General features: G+C 37.7%; 1 protein-coding gene across 1 annotated transcript; it reads right to left on the bottom strand.

Annotated features, from left to right (window-relative positions):
- Positions 1–318: 318 nt before the first annotated feature.
- LOC107744963 (meteorin-like protein) lies at positions 319–12,947 on the bottom strand. The gene is made up of 4 exons (XM_016558789.1): positions 12,499–12,947; positions 8,168–8,556; positions 3,201–3,260; positions 319–1,158 (listed from the first exon to the last, which is right to left on the bottom strand). The coding sequence occupies exons 1-4, from the start codon at positions 12,594–12,596 to the stop codon at positions 845–847; spliced, it is 861 nt and encodes a 286-aa protein (XP_016414275.1). The 5' UTR covers positions 12,597–12,947; the 3' UTR covers positions 319–844.
- Positions 12,948–20,483: the final 7,536 nt, after the last annotated feature.

The following is a 20,483-nucleotide window of genomic DNA, read 5'->3' as shown; positions in this document are numbered from 1 at the left end:
GATATTACTTTTCTAAGTAATCTGACTTTTAATTTTCACCTGATGGATGATAAAATTAGTGAGAAAAACATCTCACACAGTTACATTGTAGTAATGATTCAAGCAATATCTAGAGACCAGAATATCATTCAGACTTGGGGATGAGCTCTCGCATGTTAAAACCCCAGTAAACAGTGACTATATAGAAAGTAGTACATAAAAAATGTACTCCATTTTTGGACACAGTTCATAGATTAAGTATTTCAAAATGGATGGCAGAGACCATCCAGAACTACACCGTCACCTAATTTACATGAAAAAACCAGGCACACGATTTGATTCCAAAGAGAGAAAAAAAAAACTTTTAATCCTTGGAAAGACACATTTGCAATTGAACAGCCTGAAGACAAAACACAGGCAGGAATTGCACTTCAAAAATCAGGCTTTTTCATCAATATATTTCTGTCATAGAAACAACTGCAAAAACTGTACATCAAGCTTTTTACAAAGCATTTGGGACTTCCGTTTTAGAATGTTCTTTTCACATTTTTACACATTCATCAGCCAGATCTGCTACATTTTGACCGCAAGAAAAAAAAAATCAGGAATATCAATCTTAAGACATGTCGGGAGAAATCGGCATTGGCTTAGTAAGTTCAAGTCCAACTTCAGTTGTCTTTGCGGGATGTTTTAAGGGCATGAGTCGTGTCTCAGGCAATGCTGGGACAGCAGGTTTCTGCGTCGGTATTGCAGTCTATAAGGACCTAAATTGGCTCTGTCTGCAGACACAAACAGAGACAGACAGCTGCTCGCAGGGTCACAGTTCCTTGCGACGGGGCGGACCGTGTGGTTTCCTGGAAAGAATTCAGTCTGTGTCCAAATGACATGGGTTGGTCCGTTGCTGCTGTGCGTCCTGATACACCCTAAGGAAGTCCTTGTACCGTGGAGCGCAGCTGAGCCAGGCCTCTCCGAATCGCACAGTCCCAGTGAAGAGAAACTCACCCTCCCCCGGTTTAACCCTGCAATGCCTGGGCATCTTCACAAAGCCTGTCCAGCGTTTGGCCCGGCCACCCCCTGAAACAAACACTTGTGTCTTCTGTCTGTAAAGGCGACTCAGGGACACAGTGACAGAGGTCTGGTTGTCGTCCTCTGCCACACCAAGAATACTGCCCCGCGCCACTGAAGAGGAAAAAAAAAAATAAAGCTATGTAAGAAAAGTAGTTTTTTTTCCATACTGACTGCATTATGGGATGTGCCTGGTCAAACAATCCTCAAAGAATGTATATGGGATTCCCATTTCAATGCATAGCAAATTGGGCCACCAATCTTAAAAGATTTTAATGGGAATTTTCTCTTAACATAAATTCTTAAAAAATACTTTATTTTAAGGACCAGTTCTCACCTTTAACTTGTTGCTTATTAGCATGCATATTACTTGCAAATTGGCTGTATATTAGTACTAATAAAGCAAATATTAATGCCTTATTCTATTTTAGGTCTCTTACTCCTACCCCTTACCTAAACTTAACAGCTACCTTACTAACTATTAATAAGCAGCAAATTAGGAGTTTGAGGCAAAAGCTGTAGTTGATAGTTAATTGTGACAATTGATCCCCAAACTAAAGTGTGAGCATTTCTTATGATGATTAATTTCTGATTCCAACATAAAACACAAACTAGATCTTTAAAAACATGTTACTAATAGGACCATGCCCCTAGGAATCTTAAGAATTTTTCAGCATTTTAAAACTTTTGTCTAAAACAATGCAGGTAGGGTTTAGATAAATATTACAATTTCTGAAAGAACTGATTTTCAGTGACATACTGATACTGGAGTGCTAATATGATGCTGACATAATATATTTACATGAATAATTTCTTATTAGCAATTATCACATTTTATTTAAAAAGTTTGTAAATTAACTTTGATGTTGGCTTGAGAAAGCCTAGTCTATTCTAAAATAGTTAGATTTAAGATAAATTGATTTTGAAGATGGATTTTGAAGAGCCTTGGCTCATTTAAACATTTCGTCAATTTAATTCGATGGAATTTTTTTGGAGTTTTGTTTATCCATTTAAAAAAAAATCCTAAGTCCGATCTTTTTACACATCTCTAGATTGGCTTTTTAAAAATTATTATTATTCCACTGCCCTACGTCTCACATTTTTAAACACAAAAATGTGTTCTGTGTGAATGTTTATTCTCAAAATACTAAATGATAATAATACAGGATTAAATAGTAGATCAGTATTATTTCTTAAGCCAACAAAATTGACATTAAACCTTGTATGGCGTTCGGGTCTGTGGGACCAGTTATCACTTTAAATGGGGGCAAAAACAAAAGTGTTGCGTTTATAATTTTGTTCAGTGTATATCAGAACAAATTTTCAATGACCACTCACTGTACAATCCCCCCCTACACATTTATATTATATACAGGATGTTCGGGTCCACTGGACCCGGGGATAATAAAAGAGTGAAAATGTTATATTTTCCTATGTCTGGGCCTGCTATTAGTATGTGTATGTGTGTTTATGTGTGTGGGTGAGAGAGAGAGTCTGTAAGAGTGTGAGTGTAAGTGTGAGTTTTGTGTTTCTGCCCCTGCCATTCCCGCACAAGGTTGTAGCACTTTAATTCATAAATGTGCTTTAACAAAGGTAAAGGGCAAATTTTGACCTTATATACTGTTTATATTGCTTGTAATTGGGATGAAGTAAACATCTGTTGAGTATCTTAACATTACATTTTTGATTGTGTTGAATTAAAAACCCAAAACTGCAGCGGGCCCACCAGACCCACGAACACTGGCTGAGTAACAAAAATATGAACACCACACAAGGGTTAAATGAATGTTTATTTTACACAATGTTTCCTCAATCTTTTAAAAAGGCTGTCAAGTAAACTATGGAGCTGACATAAAGGCCAAATATTGGCCTATTAACTGGCCGGTGTGTCTGTGGTCCATTTATCAGTATATAATATTCTTAAGATCCAAATCGTGCAGCAATTTTCACTTTAATCAGTAGGATCTTATTCTCTTATTCTCATTATCTTTGAAGAGTCTTATTTGAGTGTTCCTGTAACTCAAACAGTTGCTTGGTGGGAAGGATGCTTTCAGACCAAACTATAATTGAAATTCAATTGCTAATTTAATTTGATTTCTAACTATAGTCATTATCAAAAACATTTAACATTTCTTTAAAGATGTGACTTGTCTTACCAAAGTCACTGGTGCAAGCGGCCAGGAGGACCTCCGCATCTGTACAGGGTTGGCAGGGTGCTGTGGAGAGATAACAGAACAACAGAATCAGACCAAACACAGCCAACGCTTGATGGTAAAGCAACAGCAAGAACAATCCCATGTGCATAATGTAGCATGTTGATTTTAGAAATCTTTCTAACAAAAAACAGCACACTGATGTATCTACACCCGCCTCGTGGACTTTCAAAGGCATAATTAATTTCTGCTGCAGATGGTTATTTATTGAGCGTGCAGAAGCCAACTTTAGCGTCACGGCTTGTCGGCTTCTAAACAAACAGAGATGTGGGGCGGCCCGCGAGAAAGGGCTCCTCATTAAAAAAAAATCTGTAGTTGGTGGAGAGGAGGGAAAAATCTCGACCCTTCCCCCTCTAGAAAAACACTGACAAACACACACCGCGTCCTCACACCCCAACACAAATGAGATCCAGCTGAGAAGAACTCGAACAAGGAGCAGAGACTCCAAGGCCTAGTAGCTCTGGGTCCAAAACAAAAAAGAAACATCCAGAGGAGCCCACGTTGAACAGCACTTTCACCTGTGCCAACATCCTAGAGTGAGTCGAATACTCGGTACTATTTTACAACCCATAGCGACACAAACACTCCTTTGCTTTCAGGTGGCCGCAGAGTCCTGTGACTGCTAGAAGGCAATCAGTGTAACCTAAACACTGGCAGCACCATGTCGGCTTTGATCAGCACGTTTCTCTATCCAAATAAATCAGGCCACAGTCTCGTGGCTCTGGGGTCATTACAGCCCCCACGCGCAGATATAATCCAGCACGTTTGTCTGGAGGGTCTCAACTCTCTCAGGGTTGCAGCAGAGCGAGGGGCTGGGCGAGTGACTGGTTGATTCAGGTGGCTGGGTGGAGGGGTTTATGGGTATTTTACAGGTTTATGGGTTGTGGTCTGTGGGCAAGGGCAGGTGTGTCTGACAGCCAAAAGTTTAGCTGTCTATTAGTGCAGGTGGACTAAGGGGCTTCAAAAAGTTTTCCAAAACTTTAACAACTACATTTTTCCCCAAAGAGAGTGGTGGTTGGACGTTCAAAACTCATCGCCACAATGTTAGAGTGTTATGGGTGGGGACAAGGAATTGCAATGTGGTTGCTAAAGTATTTTGGTTTTTAGCACATCATGATGCAATTGTCCAAGGATATTCTGGCCCATAGCACTAAAATAAAACAAAATTGTTGTAAAGTGAGTGTCGTATGGTGCCTGACACCCAATCTACACTGGAAGCAAGTCACAAATAAGAGTGACAAGTGTCAATGAAAACAAACAAACAGTAAAAAAAAAGTAATATTGTAAAATATTATTACAATTTTAAATAACTGTTATCTATTTGAATATATTTTAATTAAAATTTAATTTATTCCCGTGATGCAAAGCTGAATTTTCAGCATCATTAGTCTTCAGTGTCACATGATCCTTCAGAAATAATTCTAACATGCTGATTTGCTGTTCAAGAAACATTTCTTATTATCAATGCTGAAAACCGTTGTGCTGCTTAGTATTTTTGCAGAAACGGTGATATACTTTTAGTTGCACTTTATTTTTGGATTTGCTTGTTACAGTGTAATTTACATTACATTTACATTTAGCAGACACTTTTATCCAAAGCGGCTTACAAATGAGGACAATGGAAGCAATCAAAATCAACAAAAGAGCAATGATAAGCAAGTGCCATAAGTCTCAGTTAGCTTAATGCAGTACAGCAAGTTTTTTTTTTTTTAAATGCTTTTATCCAAAGCGACTTACAAATGAGGACAATGGAAGCAATCAAAATCAACAAGAGAGCAATGATAAGCAAGTGCCATAAGTCTCAGTTAGCTTAATGCAGTACACATAGCAAGTTTTTTTTTAAATCATATAATAAATAAAAAGAAAACGGATAGAATAGAAAAAGAATAGAGCAAGCTAGTGTTAAAGGCCTTTTTTTTCTTTTGTTAGACAGAAGTCATAAAATCTGAGTTATAATTGTATAATAAATAAAAAGAAAACAAATAGAACGCAAAAAGATTAGAGAAGCAAGTGTTAGTTTTTTTTTTAAAGAAAACAAGCAGTTAGTAAATAAATAGAGTGCAAGTCTAAAAGGGGCAAGTATTTTTTTTATAAAGAATAGAATTAGAATAGAAAGTGCTAGAGTTGGTTGCTGTCGAGGAGGTTGTTCTGTGTGAGAAAGGCAGAGACTTGGTTGAACACAGCTCGTTCAAGTGTTTTTGCAATGAAAGGAAGAATGGAAACCGGTCTGTAGTTCTCTAAAAGAGATGGGTTAAGAGTGTGTTTCTTAAGTAGTGGGGTTATACGTTATAATTACACATAAATACAGAGTAATATTAATTAACAGTGTGTAAATGCTATTAAATAATGTTCCATATTATATATACTGCATAATACTGTTATTACTATAGTAAATGCATGTAGGATGTGTAACAAAGACACTGTATAAGTGTTACCCATTTTTTTTTCCTTTTTATGAATCCATTTTTTTCTTGATGAATAGATAGAAAGTATATATATTTAAAAAAAAATCTTTTGTAACATTATTAAAAGTCTTAACGGTCACTTTTGATCAATTAATGTGTCCTTGCTGAATATGTATTAATTTATTTTAAAACATTAAATATAAGTCATGTCATTGACCCACATAAAACTAAATGCAATGGCAGTTTACAGTGTAGGCTGATAAGACTGTTTAAATAATAGCAATCTAGCTTTACTTTCACTGTATATTGGGCGTTACCATGGAAAGTGGGCAAAATAACTGATCTGTATCAAAACCTTGATCGGTTGAACCTGACCCTTCACATATGAGCACAGTAGGTCATGTCTGTTGAGGAAACTGTGGGCAAGGAGAGCAGACCAGAGGTTGGCCATGTTGTAACACAAGAAACATCACACCACCAACGGGGCCAGAGGTCATCCAGGAATCAGCTTCGCAACAGCTGGCAAACGCCAAAGCTTCAAAGTGGTTGATCGTTCAGAACTCTAGGCCTTTCAGAGTTTTGATGTAAAGTGTTAACTGCCGCCGGGGCTCTCACATCCTGAACGCTAAAGCCTCACTTAAAGCGCAGATGGGTTTTTTCAATAGCTTTGCAGAAGATCATATGCAAAAGTTGAAACGGAACCGCAGGAATGAGCTGGCATCTGAGTCAGCAGCCCTCGCTGCCCCGAATTAATGCAACGCTGCTGGGATCACAACCACTTCACACGCTGACAGGGCAAAGTGGGGAAGATGGTGTCCCTGCTACATCTGGTCCCTCTGCATTCCATGCTAATGGAGAAAAGATTCATATGCCACTTTGCCTGCGTCCCAACCACTTCAGAGAGGCGGAATGAAAAGTAATGAAGGAAAAAGTGAGGGAGGGGAAGCCAGAGAGACAGGGGAAAAGAGGAAGAGGAAGGGAGTAGGGAAAAAAGATGGAGATAATATGTCCTCCCAACAGCTGGTCTAAGACACATTCCACAGTGATGGAAAGCAACTCAATTCCAGCACAGCAGCAGGTCAACATTCATAAGTTGAACGCGAAAAAAACCCACAAGCTCGGAAAAAGGAAAACAGGTCACCTTACAGATGTGCCCGCTTAGATCACAAACGGCAAACACATACATTCTCTGGAGGACATCATGGGCCACATCAAACCACGCGTTAATGCCACACAGTCCCAAAACAGGGAAACTGTTTAAAGTTTCTCTGCTTTATACTGTATCCATGACTGCAAAATACAGCTGTTTATCAGAGCCAAATTTACATGGCAGTTATGAATTCATACCCCCCTGAGGGGGGAAACACACTGAACAATACTTTTGCTTTGTTTGGGAGAGGAAAAACAGACTTGTTATATGATGGATCTACACTGCTTCAGGCCATTAATTTCTTCGGTTTTGGCAGGTGCACTGCTTGAAATGTAATTTCTGAAAAGAGGCTGAATGTTTAACATGCTTTGCCGTGTAAATTGCAACAAGATGCTTGTGACGTCCCATTGTGAGACTTACACCCAACATCCTGAAAAACACAGTCGGCATTTATTGCATGGAAAACAAGGTTCAAATCAGTATCACTTTCCAGAGTAAATATGAGCACAGATCCACCATCTCAGCATCACAGAGGGGAGGACGTTTCCTGAGGTAAAGATATCATCTGTTGCTTGGCATGAAAACATTGGCTTCGGATCGCATACTTTTTAAAATAAACATACCCTCTGTATTGCGTGCATTATTAACAGTGTACCCAAAAACCTTGGAGTCACAGAAATTTAATAATGCTTTTTGCTGAAAGAATCAATTATTGTTGGAATTCAGTAGAAAGGGACGGTAAGCCTAACATTGAAAACTTTTTTTTAAAGGTTTTTAAATAAATGACTTTTATTCAGCAAGGATGCATTAAATTGATCAAAAGTGACAGTAAAGCCTTTTTAATGTTAAAAAAGATGTCTGTTTTAAATAATTGCTGTTCTTTTCATCAAATAAACCTGAATCATAGTTTTCAACACTGATAATAATAGAAATGTTTCTTGAGCAGAAAATCAGCATACTAGAATGATTTCTAAAGGAACATGTGACACTTAAGACTGGAGTAATGATGCTGAAAAATTGGCTAAAATTACATTTAAAAAAATAACAGAAACATGTTATTTTAAATTGTAATATTATTTAAATAATATTTCACAATATTACGGTTTTGCTGTATTTTGATCAAATAAACGCAGCCTTGATGAGCGTAAGAGAGAGAAAAAAAAGACTGTCCCTAAGGATCCATTGGACTTTTAGTCTGACAGCTTTGAGACAATTTTCTGTTCTACATATTTCCAAATATTACTCTACTCCTTAAATTTGACAAAAAAACGTACATTTCTGTTTCAGAAAATACATCACATGAAAGAAAACTCTTCTTGTCAAGCAAGTCTTTAAAGATCAAGAGAACCTCATACCAGATAATGACTGTGGATCTGCTCCTGGTCTGTGGTTGACCAGCTCGTACTGCAAGGCTGTGATTTTTCGGCTGATGTCCCTTTGAGGAACTGCCTCGATGAAGAGCGCCCCGTCCTGGATGCTGAAACAGTGCACTCTCCCCTCTGCCTGATCTTCCTCACGGAGGAGCAGTCGCAGTTTGCCCAGCCGGTCCAGGTAGATGTGGGTCCCGCTGGACTCCTTAGAGGGTTTGATGCAGACGGAGAGAATAGATGCCGCTGGGGACAGTGTGTTTGGCCGCAGGTTGACAATGATGGCCCCTGTGGGGTAAAGCCACTCCAGGAACCCCTGGGCGCAGCGGAGATACACCTGTTCCACATCCCGAGTGTGTCCCTCATGGGTCAGCCCACTACAAGAAAGGAGATATAAGCTCTGTTCCAGAACACCTACCCTACTTTATATAGCAGAATCCTACTGAAACTGAACCTCATAAGTAAATAAACCAAAACACTCTACACAGGCAGCACATAGGCATTTTTTTTCAGTCAGTGATGGCCAATATACATGACAAAACACTTTACAATAAGGTTTCATTTCATTCATTATTATTACGTTAGTTAACATTAACAATGAACAATATACATCAAATAAAGCATTTATTAATCTTAGTCAATGTTAATTTTAACAATAGTGATAGTTTACCAATGCATTTTTAAAATTAAAAGTTTTACTTGTGAACATTAAAGCACTGTAAACTAACATGAACAATTATATTTTTGTTAACTAGCATTCTAAATGCATTAATTAATGTTAACAAGTGAGACCTTATTGTTCAGTATGTGGAAAATAATGTGTTTTTTTAACTTTAAACCGCATAAACACATTTCATTACACCAAATACACAAAATAATGTTCTTTTTAGCAGCATCATATGACCCCTTTAACCACAATTTAATGATAGCAAATGACATGAGTAAAATTGCATTAAATTAATTGAGTTAAATATGCTGATATATGCACTTATGCATCACAAAATGTATTCAAAAACATTTTTGCACACACAAAAACTCTCTTAGATTTGAAACAAATACAAACGCGGTGCAGATTAGTGGCTGAAGGATACAGATTTTTTTTTATGGCTGATGCCAACATTATAGAGAGCAAGGTGGCCAATGGCTGATATAAAGTCAATAAATATGATATCAAACCACTTAATTTAAAGTAAATAACACAAGCATAACAGTTGCTAAAATTACATTTACATTTCTTTACATAATATTTACTAAAATAACTTGAAATAAATAATCTTTAAATAAATCAACTTGGGAAATTAATTAAACTAAAAACAAAAGAAGAAGAAAAGATCTGTAAAATAAACAGATGTATACTTCAAAGAGCAAGTTTAAAAACATAAAATAAATTTGTATTTCTATTAAAGTCAACCTGAAATTAAAATTCACTCTAACTAATTTCTAAAATCATATTATCGATCTTTTTGTAAATCCCACATCTCAGCATCCAATCATCAACCGACAGACAGTAACAAGGCCCGCCCTACATTTGCTTATTTTTCGATAATCCGTTACACTCTGATGTATGTCAGAATATGGAATAAAAATCTATTGCTACATCTGTTTCATCACGACTTTAAAACCATGAAAAAAGGCCTTGTGGTTTGTGCCGACACATAACGCAACTGTGCTTCCGGTGACCCGAGTTCGATTCCCGACTTGAGGTCCTTTGCCGATCCTGCTTCCCTCTCTCTGCCCTACGCTTTCTGTCAATTCTACACAGTCCTATCAAAATAAAGGTATAAAAAGGCCAAAATATACCTTAAAAAAAAACACTCTGTTTAATCCGAATCAGGGAATGCAAATTTAAAATACAGTACACAGTGAATATGAAATAAATATGACATTGAGTTCAACATTGTCAATAAAATTCCCAATTAAGACACTTATTGGCCAAACATGGCTTATAAATTATATTTAAGCCATGGCAATATATCGTTCAACCACTAGAGTAGATCATCTCAAAATGATTGAAAATATGGGCCACTGTATCAATCTAAAACTGGTAAAACTTTTCATTTTAATCAGATTAGTCTCTTTTTATCAACAGACTTCATACAGTTATAATCCATGTTTCTCTTGACTTTGTCTTCCATCCTGAAGGAGATTTGTTCACTAAGTGCAATCATTCTGGGATTGGCGTATCCGTGAATTCAGCCAAAACAAACAATTTCAAAAGGCAGCATAATTTTGCTGGCTACTGTCTGGAAGTAATTGTATGATGCCTTAAAATACTAGAAGGGAAATAGTAGGCCGTCCAACAGGCTTTGGAATGGAGCAATCGTCAAACATCAAACACAGTGATGTATTACTCACCAAATTCTGACATCCAGTTATAGCTGGTTAACTTTTACAAATAACCACTTACAGGCCTTAGATTAAACATAGCAAGCCAACCTGTTTTGAAGCAAATGACGGGTAATCCCCTAAATAATGATGGTTGGATCTTCAGTCAGCTTTAGTTTAGTGGCCTTTTACGTGCAACACAGCAAAGGAAACTTCAAACATTAGGGTGATTGTTCTGAACAGTCTTGCACCAGAGTCGAGTCCAAAGCTAAAGCTCATATGAAAGAAAAGCTTTTCTCAGAGCAGGAAGAATGAAGTTAATGTCTTTTCACACAAGGTGTTAAGACCCACGCGCAAGGCTTGCTGCACGACCAGTCACGTGCAAGCATGCGCACACACATACACATTAACCGTCTCTCATTTTTCTTCTCTCCTTTCCAACGTTTTGGCAAGATCCAGCACTGGCATCCTGCCGTGGGTAGGATTTTTGAAACGTAAGTCAATGGTTCCTTGGACACACAGGCCTCTCTGCAGACAAGTGCAGAGACAGTAGCCGAACCCGGAGCATGCAAGTGCAAATGCAGGTCATACAGTGAACCTCCCCTCGCTTTCAACTCCTCAAAAAGTCGAGGAGCTGCATGTCCGGGCAGCAGTCCTGCCGCTGTCCACCGGCCACACAAAAGACTCTCTCCACTACTTTTAGACATCATTCATCTGTGGTTCTGCGCCTTGTCAGTTGGGCAGAAAATGAGCCATCTGCTTCTGAAGCCTCCAGCGGTTCTTCAATCAGAGATGAATTTAGGCCTGCTGCAAGACCCTAGATTAAACTCTCACCAAAATGAGAGGTGAGGACCAAAACTCCTGCGGAGCCTGGGGTGACACATGTGCAGAGCAGACTTGCAAGCTGCCGTGTCCTCATTTATAAGGACTCCTCTTTAATTAAGAGCATTTGAAATTTAGCTCTGCCATAATGAGAGGCTGAACTCAGACCTGGCAAATCAACACCAGATTATGGCTGCGCAGTCAGAGTACAGCGCATTAAACTGTATTACTGTAAAAAGACTTCACAGCAACCCTAAACAGGCCTATGTATTTTATTATTTTTTTGAAGGAAGGGAGCTATTGTTGAGGAATAATAACAAACGTTGTTATGAGATGAAGTTATGTGGCAGGGAAATCTGTAGCATGAACTAATCTCCTCGTTAGTTAAAGATGTATGACTAACCCAGACGATCAAAACGTCTTTCACATCTAGCTGCACATTGAGCTTGAAGGATTTAAAAGCCACCTTGACACCATATTATTATTGAAAACTAAAAGCTTCTAGAAAAACACAGAATAAGCCTATGTGCAATAGCTTATTAACTTAAAACGCCTTTAAACAAACAATAGAATAATTTGCATATTACACATGAGGGATTAACATGGGTTTGGTCAAACCAGAGAGCAGAAATGAAATCACTGCACAGATAGTTTCTGCTTTCAGGTTATGCCAGTGAGGTTCAATATAGAGCAAAGCAGTAATTAGGCTCCAACACAGTAAATCTGAGTAAGAAAATAAATACATACATACTATTCAGACCAAGAGAATAATAATAATAAAAAAGAGAGAATATAATAATAAAATGTTAATTCATTGAGACAGGTGCTACAACCACTCATTACAATTATTACAATAGGCTACCACTATACTCAACACAACTAATAACTAATGCTAATAATACTATTACTGCTCTTATTAACCCTAAAAATAATAAAAGTACTAATGATATTAAATATTATTTATTGTTATTATTATACTTATTTTAGTATAAAAACGTTTGTGTTAACTTACAACATTAACTCACCAATATTAATTAATCTACAGATTTTAATCTTAGACTTTAAAGATTTAAATCTCTGAATATAATTTACTAAATTACGTTTTATTATACACTGACAAACGAGTAGTAATGAATCACTTGAATAATCTAAATGTTTGAAGCGTGTCTCACCTGCCCCTCCAGCTGCACTGGTCGCTTGAGTACTGGGAGCGCGCAATCCGACACAGAAGCACAACCGACAGCAAATACGCCAAGAACGGCGAGAGCATGTTTGTCCCACCGCTGTCTACTTCTCCCCCAGCGCGATACTAGATAGCTCTGCTTTGCAGGTATGGAATAAAACAGTCCAGCGTCGGTATTTTCTTCACTACATCGTGTTTTTCTTAAGTATGGTTTCACTTTTTTAGCCCGTAATTTATTTAAGAAGCGCGACTAATCTCGAAAGTCCGAGAATCGCGTTCGCTCGCTCACTCCATGTCGCTCGCAGCCAGCAGCACTGAACAGCAGCGCTCTACTCGAGCGAAGACGGCGGTGACGAGCTGAGCAAACCGAGTACAGCCGCTCACTCAACTTTGAAAAGCGCGCATGCGCAAACAGCAGCAGCGCATTATTCCAGTGGTAGCGCGTTCCTCCAGAGTTCAATGAGCGCCTCAGCTCGGATTCCTCTGCGCGTCACCGCCAGCTGACTAACGCAGGACGCATGCGCAAAAGAGCTCAAGACACCGCAATTTGGCTGATTAAATTGGCTCATTTGTTCATTGAGACGATGTGTAAAGTTCTGGCACATTCATCACAATAATTAATATCGATGGTTTTAAGTAGGCTTGTTTCTGACAGAATTTAAACATATATTTATCAAGGCAAACATTCAGTGGGGTCCAAAGATCTCAGAAACTACCAGTATTTGCATACAGCTCTAGTTTAAAGGGGTCATATGATGCGATTTCAATTTTTCCTTTCTCTTTGGAGTGTTTACAAGCTCTTGGTGCATAAAGAAGATCTGTAAAGTTGCAAAGACTAAAGTCTCAAATCCAAAGAGATATTCTTTATAAAAAAGACAGTATAAGTTATTATAATCAATAATTATGTCGCCACTGGATGCAACGAATGCCTCGTTTTTAATGGGTTTTCATGTTTTTGAATCGTCGCTCCAGCCTGACAGGGCATCACAGTATGGTAAGGGGTGTAACATTTCCGTCACACGCTTGAGGTGTTCGGCCAATCACAACGCACTGGATAGTTGGTTAATCAGAGCACACCTCGCTTTTCAGACCGATTAGTTTTGTAAAAATCGACGCGTTTCAGAAAGGCGGGGCATAGAGGAGAAACAATAATGTACAGTATGTGGAAAATAATGTGTTTTTTGAACCTTAAACCGCATAAACACATTTCATTACACCAAATACACAAAATAATGTTCTTTTTAGCAGCATCATATGACCCCTTTAACACATTTTTCATTAAAAATACATGCTATAATCAGCAAAAATAGGAGTAAATGAGTTAATATATTGTACATACGTTGTATAAATTAATGGAATTTGGAAAATGATTACAATAAGAAGAACTGTAATATTTTAACATTTATCCCTATGAAGGAAAGCAGCTTGCTAAGATAATTGTGTGTAATTATAGATTTAAACAAACCTCTTACCCTCAGTAAGGCGTGTAAACATTACCATTTGTGCTATAAACACGAATGATGACGAATGATGAAAGCCTGTGGTTTTATGAGGAGGTGCATTTCATTTCTAAACCAGCTTACAATTTTCACCTAAGAGTTTTCCTTAAATAAAATTAATAGTTAGTAAGGTAGTTGTTAAGTTTATGTATGGGGTAGGATTAAGAGGTCTAAAATATGGTCATGCAGAATAAAGCATTAATATGTGCTTTATAAGTACAAATAAACAGTCGATATGCTATAGTGGTAGATAAAACGGATATTATAAATTGCTCAGACATGCATGAAATAGCAATATAGCGACCAGAATTTCAGAGACTTTGACTTGGGTCATATATAACACTTAAATATTTGTATTTTGGCAACAACTACCAATAAGCACCACTAATACTTCTTCAGAAAATGTAATAATCTAGTTTGTAATGTAATGTAATGTAATGTAATGTGATATTCTATTCCACCATCATCTTCAAGTGTGATCAAGAAACCCGTTAGACAGGAGAGACTAGGTGTCAGAGACAGTTATTTAACACTGGTTTCACAACACATGTGATTAAGAGCTGTTTGGCACACTGCTGGCCTGCTGCTGTCTCTCAGGATAATGATACAGCTCCTCCTTGAACAAGAACAACGTGCATGTCAGGACAAGCGGACCACAACTCAGAGACACCTGCAGATGTTTTCCCTTATTATTCCCTCTCTTTCTGTCTTTTAAGAGGCAACAAGAAGAACAGAGCTTCTATAAGAGAGCATATGTATATGTAAACAGTTCATATATGTTCATCTTCGGTTTCATAATCCTCAGAGTACCTCAAAACAGCCCACATTTCCTGCTTCTGATTACAAGAATGGATTCCGTTTAGTGTGAGAGGACCTCATTCTAAGTTTTGGCTGACTGTGCCCCTCTGTGTTTACTTGAAGGAAAAATGAAAAATCTGTTATTGTTTATTCACCCTCGTGTCATTGGAAACTCAAATCCTCTTAGTTTTTTTCCATGGAATACAAAAGGAGACATTTTGAAGATTCTTAATGCAGCTGTTTTCCATGCAAAGACCAGTTTTTTTTTTTTTTTTTAACTAAAACGAAAATTAGAAATGAAGACTTCAAATGCAAATAAGAGTGGAGATTTTGAGGGACACACTGACAGCCTGAAAAATGCAAGAACCACATCTCTAAACTAACAGGAGATTGAGAAGGAAAGAGCTTGAATTTTGGGCAGTCTGTTTTTGGTTTCTGAGTTATTGCCTAATTGCATGCAGGGATTGAGTTACTCTGAGCTGTTGCACGGCCAGTCCCTGATCTGAAAAACAAATGCAAAGTGGAGTTAACTGCGGTCAAGGTGTGTGTTTGTGCGCAGGAACAAGGAAAACAGAGGATCAGGGAGAATTATGCATCATAGTATGACATCATTACCCACTGATTCACTTCTCCAAGTTACGAGAAACGTTTTTCTCGCTTTGTAAATTGAGAACTAAGCCCTCATGGAGATAAACATACCAAAATAGTGAGGCAGGAAATGAACCAACCAGCTGTCCTGTTTAAATGCATTGCTCGGGGAAGATGGAGGGCAGGCTATTCTGTTGTTTCACAATGCCAGTAATCACAGTAAATATCAACCAGACAAGTGCGTTTGATAAAATGCTGCTATGAGAGAAGTGCACTTACAAACGAGGATACTTATCATATTTCTGGCAACTGTACAGTATAAACCAGATACCTTGCATTCTTCAGTATGTTTCAAAAACAAATGTTTATCTCTCTGAAAATGAAAGACAAAGTGTATTGAAACTTTTTTGGTCGAGTGCAGACCTGAAGTGTAGTGCAACATAGCAGCCAACACACATTTCAACACTGTGATTGCTGCAGTGTCAATCATCACTTTGGCTGTTGTTGCTTCTGGTAAAACTGCCATTCACTCAGACATATGTTCAGATCGGTGCTTGTGTGTTTTTGCCAGGACTGAGATGCTTCAAGAAACAGTTCACCCAGAAATGAACCATCTGTCATCATTTACTAACGCTCATGTCATTGGAAACCCACATAACTTGATTTTTAGTTGTACTGAATGTGCATCTGTAGTGTACTTCAAGTCTTAAAATGATATAAAAAACTGTACTTGCAGATAATATATTAATTAAATAAAATGCCACTTAAGTGTACTTAAAGAAAGTACACATTCTTGACTGTTTATTAACACTTAAATGCACTTTTTAAATAGAGTCCACTTAGAAATAATGTCAAAATAATTTTTTAAGTACAATCATTATGCTTTAATAATCTTTTGTCATGCTTTAGTGAAGCACACTTTTTGATGTTTTACTAACATTAAGCAGTAAACTTTAACCATATTTTAAAGAAATTATGAAATTACATATAAAACTTAATGTACTTAAGTCCTACTTAAGTGGGTCAAAAAAGCACTCAAAAGTTCAGCTAATTGCATTTAATATCAATTGTATCTATACTACATTTTCATTTAATTGCAATTAACATGCAAATGCGCAGAAACAGTACATTCAGTTCACACTTAAGTTCTTTTAAAGTAAATGTACTATTTTGATTATAAGTATGCTTTTTCACAAGCTAAAACTTAAAAAGGTCAATAAAGCTCTATAAAAGTAGTCCACAACTATACTCCAAGTCATTTGAAGCTGAGTGAGGAAAATGTTGTTGAATTTTAGAATCTCAGCTGATTAGAAATTTGTGATCAAATCATTATTAGACTAACCGATTCATTAAAGACACAAAAGAAAAATTTGTTCACAAATCGGACATTAATTGTACTAAGGAGAGCTGGGGTGGATTTTCAGTGAATAACAACTGAAATTTTTTTGGTGTTTTCCTCACAGAAAGCTATTGCATCGGGTCCTGTTTGAAACTCTCTCCATTCATTTTAATAGCAAAAATTCTCCCTTTGCGTTCCAATGAAAAAAGAAGGTCATATGGTTCTGGAACGGCATGAGGGTAAGTAAATAATATACGAATATTAATTTTGGATGAACTAACCCTTACAAGAATGCAAGTAACTGCAAAGTTTCTATGGGAGCATTAGTCAATGCAAACTCAAAAAATACACTGTACGCACCTAGGATGACATTTTGCATGCGAATGTGTGCACCCAGCATTACTCACCCTGCTGCGCTGTATCAGCCCTTTTAATACTTTCAATCTGTGCGTCAGTCAGCCATCAGCGAGCTCATACCTCACTCCCACTCCTTTCCATAAATCTCCACCATCCCTCTCCCCAAAATCCTCTCCAGAGGAATTTTCTGACAAAGAGAGACTCACCCTAGCAGGTGGAAGCTTATTGTTTTATAATGCCGATGCCACGTTAGTTACTCTCATCATAGTTTAGCACAGTTTAATAGTGAAAATATGGAATTTCGTGTAGCCTATGCCATCACTCATTTATTTTAAAGGGTTTATGACTAAATTCCATTAATGATTTTCATTTTGTTCCAGATAATTTGTGTTGCTTGAGAAACAATGCTGCATTAGTAACAGCTGGGTGTGGGCGGGAGCTTCACTAATGGCTGTTGTCATAGAAATAGCATTAGTAATCTTGGTTTGACTCATCATCTTTAGGAGGGGCTCTTCCTCTTTTCAGATCAGTATTGCTGGACTGATTTTGATACGGCCCCTGTGGTGAAGAAGCGGCCCCTCTTGGCCAGCATTCCAGCCCTGGTGTGGGAGGAGAGATCAGAATTTGCTTGCTGAAGACAATCATTTTAGATATGCTTGAACTGTGAAGTGGGCAGACCATAAAAGCGTCAACCATTGGAGCAGCTGATGGCAGTGGACAGGCGTGGAGATCATAGCGCGTGGGTGAACTGTTCAGTTCCTCGTAAAGTCCCAGAAGCTTTCCTGACTTAACATGTAACATGCTTCTGTTTTAATTTAGCTGCATCTGCAGCACATCCAAAAAAAATAAATAAAAAATTAAGATACAAGTTTTCGTTTTTCACAAAGATATCGCCAAACTTCTGGTTTCAGTCTATGACTTTGTTCCATCACTGCAACTTAAATACAGGCCAGAGATGTAGAGCCCTGCATTTCAGCCCGAGCCCAACGGGGCCCGACTTATTGGCTTCGGGACAATTTTCACGTCATCGCTCAGACATGGGTCGGGCATCGGGCCTGTTTTAGGCTTCTCCTTATTTTTATATTTTAGACATCCATCAGTTATTGTGATGAAAAAAATTTGCCACGCTGGAGGAAACAACACAACAGCATGCTACCGAGACTGGAGACCTGTCTGGAGAAGTGAGCGACTTCGGACACAACTTAAGACTCAGGAAAACAAGGGTACACAAACTTTTTTTTTAACTGAACGTAAAGGTGACAGATACATAATCACATTGATATCTTAGCAACATGCTAACACCGTGTCTACACCGGACGCGAGCGGCGCGGCGTGGCAAAATACGATAGAACTCATTATAATCAGTGATGCTGTCTACACTGGATGCAGCGCGGCGCGACACGACATGACACGACACATCCCCGACAGAAAAATGCTGCTGCATTCTATTTATGACGTATTGACACAAATTTCAAATGATTTTCAATGGTCGCTTTGTCGCGTCCAGTGTAGACAGACTTTAGCTGTTGCGGCGCGGCGCGACAACTGTCGCGTTTTGTGAAGACACGGTGTAATGCTAAACTCCAGCAACTCCAATGCTGCCTAGACTTTTACAGATTAATCAGCATTTTGGCTGTTCATTTAAACGACAACAGCATTTTGGAGCCTGAGAATGTAAACTTTTGAAAACAATAGGTGTAAATTACAAAAACACAAACTTGTGAAAACTGTGATGTCATGTGCAAACGTATTATCTGTTCAGTCTATATGTACAGTATGCATGAGCAAATGAAAAATGCATATGTGTGCAGGAGCGTAATGTTTCTTTACAAAGTTACATCGCCAACTATTGGCCTGGCAAGCACAATATCGCTTTTTTTAGTCATTTTCATGGATCCATGTGGACAAGGATTGTTTTGACAGCGTTGTTGGCTGTACACTAAACTTTTCAAAAATGTAAAGGAACATTGTTGTTGTGTTAACATATCCTAAAACATGAGATGCTAGGTAGTAAAAAAATAAAAACACAAGGTCCAGAGATGCCATTTTAAAAAGTTGAATATTTAAACATGTCTATCCAGGGCATGTTTACAGAGAAAAACTATAGAAAAGCACTGGAATGCAAAAACGCATTCTGCATGAATGGCCCCTAGTTAGCTAATTGTCTAACTAACTAGTAGGCAGTAGACAACAAGGTAGCTGACTAAGTTTTCTTTATAATGTCATGCTTTATTATTTCTCCCACAGTATAAATGAGTCAGTCCACATACTATAGTACAACCACAGTTAGTTTTATATTTACTATGATTTAACTACAACATCATAGTCAAGACACATTATAGGTGTACATTCTATGTAGTAAAAATTGTGTAGTTACTAGGGCTGGGTAAAAAATATCGATATCTCGATTTTAATCGATTCTCATTTTTACGAAACAATATCGATTCTTAAATCCCAATAATCGATTAGTCTAGCCTGTTTTCAGTTAATGGACGGAACATCGAAGCGCACCTCCCATCCTATAAATCGCAGTAAGCATTGTGCGTTGGTACTTTTAATATGAAACAAAGTCTCCGATTTTAAATTCTGTCCATTGTATTGCAGTATTCAAACAATAAATGCCGTTTTGGCGCTTATTGTGGAGTGACAGATCGCTGGAGCGCCTCAGTTCAACAGACGCAGCAGCGCAAGACGCACGTGAACTAATCATCTCCTCCACATTAATACCAGTTTCAGCACAAAATAAACATGACTAAACATCTGAAGGAAAGCCTCATGTTATCGCTCAATCAGTGTTTCAGCCGCGCAAAGACGTCAATATAACGGCTTGTAAACAATTCATGTAACATCACATTTACCTAAATTTGGTGACCATAAACTCGATAGTCAGCCAGAAAAATAAACTGTAGAGAGGAGCATTTTGCTAAATATATGCACCATATAACATTCATTTAATTTTTTACCGTTCTTTAATGCTTTATTTATGTTTGAATAAATCCGTCCAAGTTTTTATGACAGTCACTATTTAAAACGTGTATATTTAAAAAAACTAGCTGAAGTAATCATAACTTAATTATTATAAAAACTTTAAGTGCAATTTAAGCAGTTGTACAGCACAAATCAGTCCATTTTAACCTTCAATATTATAGTAATGTAGTACCAACTGACTGTCATGTATATTTTACAGCATCAGTTGAGAGATTTTATTTCCTTGAGAAAATTTGGCATGTATTGTACCTGATATGTATCCAAAATAATCTATATTGAATCGAATCGAATCACAAGCATGTGAATGAGAATTGAATCGAATCGTGAAATTTGTGTCAAAACCCAGCCCCAAGTAATATGCATTGCTAAGAACTTCATTTGGACAACTTTAAAGGCTATTTTCTC

This window comes from Sinocyclocheilus rhinocerous, unplaced genomic scaffold (assembly GCF_001515625.1).
Source record: "Sinocyclocheilus rhinocerous isolate Xijiao unplaced genomic scaffold, SAMN03320098_v1.1 scaffold1219, whole genome shotgun sequence".
In the NCBI taxonomy this organism is placed as follows: Eukaryota; Metazoa; Chordata; class Actinopteri; order Cypriniformes; family Cyprinidae; genus Sinocyclocheilus; species Sinocyclocheilus rhinocerous.
Note: the sequence above shows the minus strand (reverse complement) of the source record. Positions and strands in the feature narration are given on the sequence as shown.

Bases quoted from the DNA above. Each gene is read 5' to 3' on its own strand.
- LOC107744963 (XM_016558789.1), bottom strand. From the start codon at position 12,596: ATGCTCTCGCCGTTCTTGGCGTATTTGCTGTCGGTTGTGCTTCTGTGT. The intron at 8,557-12,498 runs GTGAGACACGCT...CCTTTCTTGTAG, and splicing joins CAGTGCAGCTGGAGGGGCAG to TGGGCTGACCCATGAGGGAC. The intron at 1,159-3,200 runs GTAAGACAAGTC...TTTCCTCTTCAG, and splicing joins CGCTTGCACCAGTGACTTTG to TGGCGCGGGGCAGTATTCTT.